This window comes from Bicyclus anynana, chromosome 4, assembly GCF_947172395.1.
Source record: "Bicyclus anynana chromosome 4, ilBicAnyn1.1, whole genome shotgun sequence".
NCBI lineage: Eukaryota > Metazoa > Arthropoda > Insecta > Lepidoptera > Nymphalidae > Bicyclus > Bicyclus anynana.
Genome location: NC_069086.1, coordinates 10,095,705 through 10,106,082, shown reverse-complemented (window position 1 = coordinate 10,106,082; position 10,378 = coordinate 10,095,705). Strand labels below are relative to the sequence as shown.

At 32.8% G+C, this 10,378-nt stretch overlaps 1 protein-coding gene across 3 annotated transcripts; it reads right to left on the bottom strand.

The window, feature by feature from the left end:
- LOC112043309 (collagen alpha-1(III) chain) lies at nucleotides 1–10,177 on the bottom strand. 3 transcript variants are annotated; one of them, XM_052881351.1, is made up of 10 exons: nucleotides 9,882–10,176; nucleotides 9,588–9,790; nucleotides 8,975–9,097; nucleotides 8,507–8,702; nucleotides 8,005–8,091; nucleotides 7,678–7,746; nucleotides 6,611–6,730; nucleotides 6,157–6,284; nucleotides 625–737; nucleotides 1–108 (listed from the first exon to the last, which is right to left on the bottom strand). In XM_052881351.1, the coding sequence occupies exons 1-9, from the start codon at nucleotides 9,962–9,964 to the stop codon at nucleotides 727–729; spliced, it is 1,020 nt and encodes a 339-aa protein (XP_052737311.1). In that variant the 5' UTR covers nucleotides 9,965–10,176; the 3' UTR covers nucleotides 1–108; nucleotides 625–726. The 3 variants fall into 3 exon arrangements, with proteins under 3 accessions (XP_052737311.1, XP_023934414.1, XP_052737310.1); XM_024078646.2 differs by lacking the exons at nucleotides 1–108; nucleotides 625–737 and adding an exon at nucleotides 3,611–4,028 and having other exon boundaries at nucleotides 9,882–10,175; XM_052881350.1 differs by lacking the exons at nucleotides 1–108; nucleotides 625–737 and adding an exon at nucleotides 3,947–5,386 and having other exon boundaries at nucleotides 9,882–10,177.
- Between the last annotated feature and the right edge of the window lie 201 nt (nucleotides 10,178–10,378).

The following is a 10,378-nucleotide window of genomic DNA, read 5'->3' as shown; positions in this document are numbered from 1 at the left end:
TGAGAAATAAACATTTTATTGATCAATTAATCCCATAGTTGTAACACTATTCTCAGGTCTTGCAGCTTCTACGGGTCTGCAACGCGCTTTTCTTCAATATATTTTGACCTAGGGACAAAAAATTTACTTTTAAAATATGCATATTATAAATATGTTAAGGGTTAATATTCGGTAGCGACACCATAAAAAATGTTGTTCACATATAGTACAGGAAATCTAGGAAATATGACTAAAAGAATCACATGACTCGAGAGTTTTTAACCATCGGTAGGGAGCAACCCAACAACTTAATGGTTATAATTATAATATAATAATTATGCTTTCGGCGATAGAGAAAAAACTACAGACATTTTATTTTTATTGTTAGTATGGGATTATTTTACAGAAATGTAACATTTTTATTTGCACCTTATCCTTAATCTGATTGAATTGATTTTTTTTTGGATACCCCAATATTAGGGTGGATATTGGTGAATATCCAGCGCACATACTTGGTGGAGGTACTCAACAACATGCAAGGTATCCATCATGTAACCTCGCTCGAATAAATCCGAAATCTATTCTTCAGCTTCTACTACTATAACCAATAGCTACAAAAATAAAGAAGAAAATAATTATCAGTACCTTCAGTTGACTCCATCAGGATGACATCATTTATTCTTGCCAAAATATTTGATGATGCATGTACTATATCTTCAATAATTATATTTCGTGTACATGTGTGTGTTATCCATACTCTGAAAGTTTACACAACATTATTAATAAAAGTCACTAAAATAAAATCAAAACGTTATTTATCATTTTACTTTACAATTTTAAGGTATATTACGATTCGCATTCTTAATGTATGTTATTATATGATGCATTTTGCTATTTATAAAAATATAATTGTTTTAGTTTTTTTGTACCCTAACATTAACAATGTGCTGACCAAAAATTATTGGATATTATCTGTATATTGTTATGGTACACGCTCGGAATTTTATGTGTGTGGAAGATCCATCAACGTTATATTCAATATTGCAGAAAATGTCTTAGTTTTCCTTTTAGTATTTATCAGATTGACATGCCAATTTTTTTTATTAACATGTGTAATGGTGCATAAAAGAATAAATTATTAATAAAAATATTCATTCAGTTTATAGTATCGAATATCATTTGATAACCCCTATTTTTAATTGGTCACCTTAATAACACATAATGTTATTCGTCACCTATTTGTTGACTGTACATCATTTTTTTAATTTTTCTCTAATTAGACGCTTGTGAGACTTACATAATGTCAGATGTTACTATAATAAGTGTCAAATTAGGTTTTGCACAGAAAAAAACCTTCACGCTCCATGAATACATCAATCATATTATAGCTTTATCTCAGTGCTCTACAGGATAAATACTTAAAAGATACGCTTTTTATCTAGGTACTTCTGTTTATTCTCTACTTTTACGAGCATCTTTTTATATATAGGCGGCTAAAACTCTGTTTGTCGCCGATAGATCGCTTGCGTAACTGTCAAAGCGAAGCTTGACAAGATTCGTCAGTTTTTATAAAATCAACACAAAATATCTCTGCTATTTTTTTAAATTCCTTTTCATACTTTGCGAAACTTGTCATTTTCATAATAATTAATGACTACTTGTAAATTATTATGTAGCTTACAGACTATTTTTTTTTGGCATTTTTGGCCTTTTTTACTAAGTTCACATTAATCATGTTTAAAACACTAATCAATAAATATATTGATGGTGAATAAAATCGCTATTGTAAGTTACGGTTTAGATAGTGTCTCAGTACTTCGACGAGTTCGATTGTGCCAGTAGTTGTTTCAGTACTTCGACTATTTTAATAACACATGGATGTCTCAATCCATTTTTTTCAGTATTACGCAACTGGTTAGCCTAATCTAAAATAAAGTATAGAACTTTATTGTTACACTATGTTCTAATACTCGTTTAATATTGGTTAATTTGTCAGCTTATATCTAATATTAAAAGTACAATAAAAAAACGAATTTCTAACTAAATATATCTAGTTAATAAATATAGGAAACGATGGTTACCTGCGTGTCATTATTATACTATATCTTCAAAGTAGCAAAGACTACTATATAAGTCATGTGGTGCTGCTCACGAAGCTTTGCTAGAATTGCATCTTAGTATACTAATTGACTTTGCTATCTCTCAGCAGCTATAGTAACACTTCATCATATTCAGTTCTGTTGGTTATTCAATTAAAATACCTATCGTGTTACCAGTTCTGTGTGAAAATGCAATGCACCAAATTATTAAAACAATTTATTACTTTTAGATATAGAAGGAAGTGAAATTCTTAAATTGGAAGTATCAGCTCATAAGACTTTAAATAGAAATAATTACTATTATCAATTACAATCTACTTGTTGTTCCTTCTATCATAATTCAAATGTCTTAAGTAACTAAGTAATGCGATCTGCATTATATTTCCTGCAAAAATAAAATATATATAAAAATTAGTAATTATATTAAATTGGTTAACTTTATGTTAAAAGTGACCTAATCTAGAATTTAAAAAATTACCTAATCTAAAACCTCATGAATTGGTCATTTAAAATTATTATTTCTTGCTACCTTTGTAAAATGTAATTTTATTTGTATACAAAGACAATTCTAACTAATATCATAATTTATTCATGCATAAAATACATACAAACTTGCTTATTTCATCATGAGGCATGTTTTGATGAACTTGTATAATTTAAATTTCCTAATTGAACTACATCAGTACACTAAGGTGTTTTTCACAATAAATATTCAATAGAAAAATTATACCAAATTCATCTTAATTAACCACAAACAACTACCTAAGTTGCTTAAGTGTAGCTGATTCAAGTGATTATAGAAAAGTCTACTTTTTGCCCTGTACAATAATTGTACCTTTAGTGTTTCAATTGCATTGCAATATAGTATGAAAATAATGTATAAAAATTATAACTTACGTGTATTTCTTATAACTACATACTGTACCCATTCACACCATACAGCATATATAATATTCTTTCCTTTGTATGTCTTTCAGAATTTTGCAAACCCCTTCAAATCCATAGAGATACCTCTATGCTCTTTTCGAGTAATCTGTTTATTTCAAGTATGCTTAGTGTACAGGCATTTTTGCCAAGTTTCTAAATGTGATTCTACAATCTGTTTTTGGGCAATTTTGCTAAGAGCTGGCAATCTCAGCATTTGCTTTTTTACAATCTATAATCAATCATTCACAGCAACTTTTAAAATTCAATTGTTAATTCAACTTCTTTTGCGAAATGGAAAGCTGGTTCAATTGCCTTCACACATCTTTGTTATTAATATATTCAATTCTATCATTAATTATACCTCAAGCTCAACTTAATAGTGTAAACTTACGCATTGGTAGTTCCAAGACTGACTTGGGAACTTTGTTACGAGTATAGAGTACATTCAACCCTATAAAGGATTTCTGTACTTTTTGAAGATGATATGCTGACATTTAACCAACTTACATTGTACTTTGGTGTACATTTAATACTTAACCTTATATGTTAGAAATGTATTTCTTTCTGGCTTTTTTTGGTAAATTTCAAAACAATAAAAAAGTAAATTGTAGCATTAAATTTTATTAATTTAAGTTCCTTAATTCTAAACATGGTACCATTTTTATGTACCATCAATTACAAATAATTGAGTTAATACATAATGTATTTTGGAACCTAATTCATATCTTTGTGACTTCTACGAAACAAGGTTTATCAGAATTGTAAAACAATATGCTTCTGTCTTATGACATTTTGTCATATTTTGGTCATGTCGTCAATAATAACACTAGTTTTCAAATAGTTAAAACAAAATGTTACACAAGTCACACTATATAATAAAATTTTCTATTGCATTGTAATATGTAAAAAAACATTATGCATCCGAATTAATGCTTCATAAATATTCATCCAGCTATCTATAATGAGGGTGTGGTGTACAGATGTTGTTACTTTTTCTTACGACTCAAAGAGATCACCAACTGCCTGTAATACAAACAATTACACAAATATTGATGCTTTGCTTTATTTTATGCACAGACGCAAACTGAGTTGGTTCAGCTATACGCTGTTAATAAATAATATGTGATATTTTTTATTACTTGATACAACTATGTACCTAAATTTGAGACAAATATCTTAGCAATCCATGGATTCACCGTGCGGGTGCCGGTCCATCGCTTGGTAGGGAGAAAAACTCCGAGCAAAGTCCAGAACTTGTATGCTGGATGTAGGGTTAAGGAATTCCTTGACAATCGATTAACACTCCCCTCCTCCGCTCGTGTTGTTCTGTCTAGCCAAATTTGGTAAGATCCTATTAGAGCAGCTTCAGACACCCGTTCTAATATAGAACTTGCTGCAGTTCTAGAGAGGCCAAGGTCTTTAGGCTTCTTAGTTAGTTTAACTCCATAGCTATTTTAAGTTCATTTAAAGAAGGGATAAAATGTATATAGAACCGTAGAGCCAACTTATAACGCTTTGTTATTTTACCCAAGTCAGAAGATTGAATCTCAACATGGGTTTGTTTGTTTCCTGAACAAGGGTAACCATCTTATGGCGCATTATTAGTCCTTAGCTTCTTTTGCTAATTATCTAACATCTTATACTAAGTAAATACACATAATACTGCTAGTTTTGTGACTTGGAATGCTATACTAATATTATCTCTAAGTTTTTTTCAATATTAATATAAATTTTCACTGCTAACCGTGAAACAACTCTAATAAATACCTACTAAAATTGTACTTCTTTAATGATTGGAAAACTTTTTATTGCAGTACATATATCACTTGATATATAAATATATTGTGTAATACTTTTCTTGCCCTTCAACCACCACACACCTTAAACCAGATATGTTAACTGGCACTTAATCTTTCTATTAAATTGTAAAACCGTTTATAGTATTGCACAGTTAGTGTATTTTTGTCAATTCTACATGATACATGTAAGTCTTATATCTATATTATGCAATATACAAAACTTATTTTTCCAAGTTTTCATCACAAACATAATAAATAATAATTTATGATAATTTTATGTTGTTTCTTTTTACTAATTACAAGTATCTTGATTTTTTTTCATTTCGCTCATTTTGCATTTTTATTGTGTTCAGATCTGGATGTTTTTCGACTTAAATAATATAAATTTATTATTGTTCATATTCAATTCATAGGTAAATTTATTGTATGAAATAATTTGATTGCTACTTTAAGCCAAATTAATTAATAACATTCAGATCTATCATAGTATACAACTAGTACTTAGTTACTAGTTGTTGTCAAAGCCTGAGATCTATTGACCCAATTCTTGTCTCTAGTTGTATCGTGAGCGTTGTTGGCGACCTATAATATAATTCTAAGGTTAATTCATATTATCTAAGGGTTAATATAATATTCACTACATATGTGTATTCTATTTTTTATTTACCGTGTGCTACACACACAATATCTCACAAAACAATTACAGTTTTGTGAGAACAATGCAAAACTTATTTTGTTGATTATATTCAGTGTTAATCCTGGTAAATGGCTTATTATTTGGTTCGATTTATATTTATTATACAAATATATATGTATAACTTAATTTTCACATATTATGGTTATTTCTTTGGCCATATGAATGCTATTTTCAAACTAAATGATAACTTATAATATGTGATTTGTGTGTCATTGGTCAATATGCACAATGATATCACTACAATTATTACTCAGTAAAGTTTGTCGCTAAACTGAAGTGGAGATTATTCTTGTCTACCAAATTATTTACAATGTGAACAGACACAACCACAATAGTAATAGTAAAATGTTTTTAATTGCAACAAATTATAATAAAAAATAAATTAAATCTGATTGGAATATATATTTTTCTCTAAGTGTAGTAAGATTGTTGCACTTATACATAGTGCACACACATGTGTAAAGTAACAACAGAATTAAGTAATTTTGTTGCATTAGTAAAACTGACTAAGTAACCATCAACAGAAACTAACGAGGATTTTACTCTGAAAAGTAACAGTGAACAGTCTGATGAGCTTTGTCGCATGTTATCAGTGTTGCGTCAGGCTGACTATCGTATTGTAGGTAGTGTTGTTAGTGGCATGTAGGGAACTTACCATAATTGTTGTACTGCGGTTGCGGTTGCTGGTAGGAGTTGTAGGCGGGCTGAGCGTACGAGTCGTAGGCGGGCGCGGCGCCGTACGCCGGCTCGGCCGCGCCGTAGCCCGCGTCCCCGGCGGCGCCCCTGCGACGAGACAACGGGGATGATGACAGTTTTTCAAATTGTATGTAAATAAGGGAGTATGCTACTAGTAATTCAATTTTATAAAAGTAACAGGGTATCTGCGATCATTACTTTCGGAGCTATAGTGATTTAAAGGGTCATGTTTGCGGCGCTGCCGCGGATGAAAAACGCCCCATACTAAATGGTACGAATTAATGACGTCGTAGGTACATAATATCGTTATATATATATTGAATGGGCGTTCAAACAAAATTACTAATATCTTTGTTATTTGTGCGTTTATTTGATATTCTAAACAATTTATTTAATAATGAAATGATATTTACCCATAGCTCTCATTTTCATAACCTTGGCCGCTACCACTGGAGTAGCCATAGTTAGAGCCGTAGTTTGAATTGTATCCTGTAGCCGGTGCTGCAGGTTGTGAGTAGTTGCTCTGATATGAACTGAAATAAAAATAGATACTTGAAGTGACTTGTATTAAGCTTCATAAATAAATTCACATCAAGTAATATAATCAGTATGGATAATGTCTGCATCTAGGTATCAGACGGCAATTCCTATCGCTTATATGGTTTCATCATGAATTTTGACAATGACTTATTATTTGTGCACTTTAATATCAATTTATTAAGTTAACACTAAGTATGTATAGTATGTATGATATGCAAAAACTTCTGAATAAACTATAACTATCTACTTGTATAACACAAAATCAAACAAGAAAGATTATGCATTTATAAAAATTATTTTTTAACAAATTTTTAATATTACATAAAACTAAGTTGAAATCATGTAAGGAAAGATTATCATTTACTACAAAATAAACAATTAATAACTTGTTTGTGATTCTAAACACCACCATTTAATCAGTACTATGGGATCTTATACTGTCTGATAACAGTCAAAAGACACTTCTACTGATTTACCAGACCTTGTTTATTCATGAAGTCACTTGTCACTTTTTAAACTGACTAATAACAAATGTTTTGTTATTGTTAATAGGCCCTAAATTAAATTTTAGGGCCTTTAAATAACTAATTTTTTAATTTTTTTGTAAAATAATATCTGCCATATTTTTTTATAATATGACCAAGTGGGTATGAGTGGGTACGACAATAGCCCAACAAGGCGGGGATCGAACCACCACCCCTCGGTGATGAGTCCGACTCCGACCGCTCTTCCCTTTGATCTATTAAGGCCATGTTATTTTCAGAATGAGGCTAGGCTATCAGATTGAGGCTATGTTAAAATTTAGAATTTATAAATAATATTGTTGTAAGTGTACATACAAACAAGGAATGCACAAAAAAATCCTCTTGCCTTATTTATTCAAACCACATTCATTGACTTCCCTATACAAGTAATTTACAATAATGCTTAGTTTATTTACCTTGATGTGTATGACTGTTGTGGGTATGACTCAGCAGGTGGTTGTTCGTACGGCTGATACCCTGTATGCCTGCAGTTACAAAAGATAAATGAAAACATCTCCTCCAACAAATATTGATAATATGTACTATCTCAAAAGATATCAGTTAAGTTTGTAGCGTCATGTGTGTATCAGACGGCACATTCCTATCAAGAACTTGGATCATCATGATATTAATTATTTATCATTCATTAATGTTTGTTCATATTTAATTTGTTTGTTTGTAAACAATCTAATGGTCCACTTATTGTTTAAAAGCACTAAAACTCTCCAAAAATGTATACATACGAAGGTGGTCCATATCCATTGGCAGGTGGAGTGTTGTGTGCGGGAGGCTGATAGCTGGCAGGTCGCCCGCCTCGTGGTCCCTCAAACCTTGATAATCACATTATATTATGTTAACAATGCATATAGCATGTAGAAGACATTTTAGAACGAGATCTGAAAATCTCAAAGCTCCTATCACACAGAACTGAAAATTATATTATCATTGGTAATTCATAACACTTTAGGAGGGGGGTTTAGGCCACCATGTTGGCCCAATGCAGACTTCACACACCATGAAAATTTCCTTCACCATTTGAGACACATGATAATTCTTTTTTTTAAATGCACACAACTGTAAGCTGGAGGTGCATGCCCTGGACCAGATTTGAGCCTATGCCCTCTGAATCAAAGACAGACATCATCATATCCATGAAATTATATCAACTGCAAATTAATATTTAGTTAAGATTTTCTTAACTTTCTGTAATGGCAAAGTATTAATTAGTCAATAAGACTGTTTTACCTTCCACGTTTTGGTGGCCCTCCGGGGCCACTGTGTGGTCCCCCTCCTCTCTTGAAGGGTGCTCCTTGTGGGCCTGAAGGGGCTCCTGCTTGATGTGGCACAGGCGCAGGCCTTGGCGGCGCGTTCGGTCCTATGGCGGGAGCTGGCGGCCCTCCTGGGGGACCGGCTGTCGGCCCTCCGCCTCTACCACCTCGACCTAAGAAATGTGAAATATTCTGGTCTATGCAAGTACAGTTATTCCTTTATTTAAATGATCTGTTTACACTGCCACAAATATCACAGTTTTGACAGGAATATGTTTCATTAATAAAATATTTATCAACTTGATATAAAACTCATAACCATAAAATTACACATATTATATCTGACTATTATAGCTTCTTCAGGTGAGATCATGGTCATCTTGCATAAAAAGATTATTAATAGATTAAAAATTGTTAGTAAACTAGAAATTGTTTCCAGGTTTACCTCTCATTGGCATTCCTCCGCGGCCTCCTCTATCATTACGAGGTCCAAAATCTCCTCTTCCTCTGCCACCTCTGCCTCTCATACCACCAGGTGCTCCTCCTCTGTTGTTGTTAAACCCTCCTCCTAAGCAAATATATATATATTGATATATCTAACACATAATAGAAATAAATAGTGACTATGATTTGGGTATCTTCCAGTCATTGGTAGGACAAAAACAGATATACCATGTGAAAATTGTCTTACATTATTTTAAATATCTAAGATTCTGCAAAATTGGTTAAGGTAACATTTTTTTGTTATAAAAAATTTGTTCCTTATAAAATGAAAAAATAACAATACACAATGTTTGAACAATAAGACTCAGGACTAGGGGGAGCAACAACCTTCAGAAGGTAGTTGGCACAGATTGGTTGCAAAAATCCAAAAATAGAAGTCTGGCTCTGCTTAAAGAGGCCTATTTCCGGCAGTGAATGCACGACTGATGACGATGATGACTTTTAAGAAAACTGGTTCTGGTGACAAGAGCAGGGAAGAAACACAATAGTTTTTATTAATGTACATTATATATGATTCTATATCTGAGCTGACAAATCCAATGTGAAATAATTACTTTGTGGGGGGCCTCGAGATTCAATAGTAGGAACAGGATGAGGGCCCGGTCCCTGTGGACCCGGAGGGAATCTGCCGCCTCTTTCAGCACCACTGCCACGCATGGGTCCTCCGCGGAAACCACGTGGTCCTCCACGAGGAGGCCCACCTCCTCTCGGAGGCATTCCTCCGCCTCCACGACCTCGCATACCAGGTCCGCCACCCCTGTTAACAAAAAAATGAGCACTCGTTTATTACAGAAACAATAAGTCGTATCATGTTATATAATGGGTAAAGATATAGATATAAGATTTACCGTCCACGCATTTCAAATCCACCTCTGCCGCGGGGACCGCCACGACCGCCACCGCGGAATCCACGATTTGGTGGTCCATCCATTGCAACGTGTATTTAGATTAACTGTACTTCACTCTGTAGACACTAATGAAGATATAATATTTCTTATAAATTATTTTTGACCATTAAATTCCTATAAGCAAAGTTTAATAAAATTAGAGGTTATAAGACCGACGCCAACACAGACCAAAGAGACCGAAAAAAGGCGCTTCGTTTTTCCGTTTCACAATCGCAATACAAATTACAAAATGGAGGACCGATTGGGCGTGGGCAACGACAAAAGATGATGCTTTTTGTGAAAGTGATTTCTTTAACAACTGGAGTTCTAGCTTTTTGAGCCACAGATAGACCGAGAGAATAGAGAAGAGATGGAAAATGTTACAGAATAATTTGAAAGTTACATTCTTCGACCAATAATAATTGGTCTAAAATCTAAATAGTCAAAGGTTCTAAATG

Excerpts from the sequence above, each read along its gene's own strand:
- LOC112043309 (XM_052881350.1), bottom strand. The coding sequence starts at position 9,964 with ATGGATGGACCACCAAATCGTGGATTCCGCGGTGGCGGTCGTGGCGGT. Across the intron at positions 8,703-8,974 it reads CGGAGGAATGCCAATGAGAG|GTCGAGGTGGTAGAGGCGGA; the intron begins GTAAACCTGGAA and ends CACATTTCTTAG. Across the intron at positions 6,285-6,610 it reads TATGAAAATGAGAGCTATGG|GGGCGCCGCCGGGGACGCGG; the intron begins GTAAATATCATT and ends GTCTCGTCGCAG.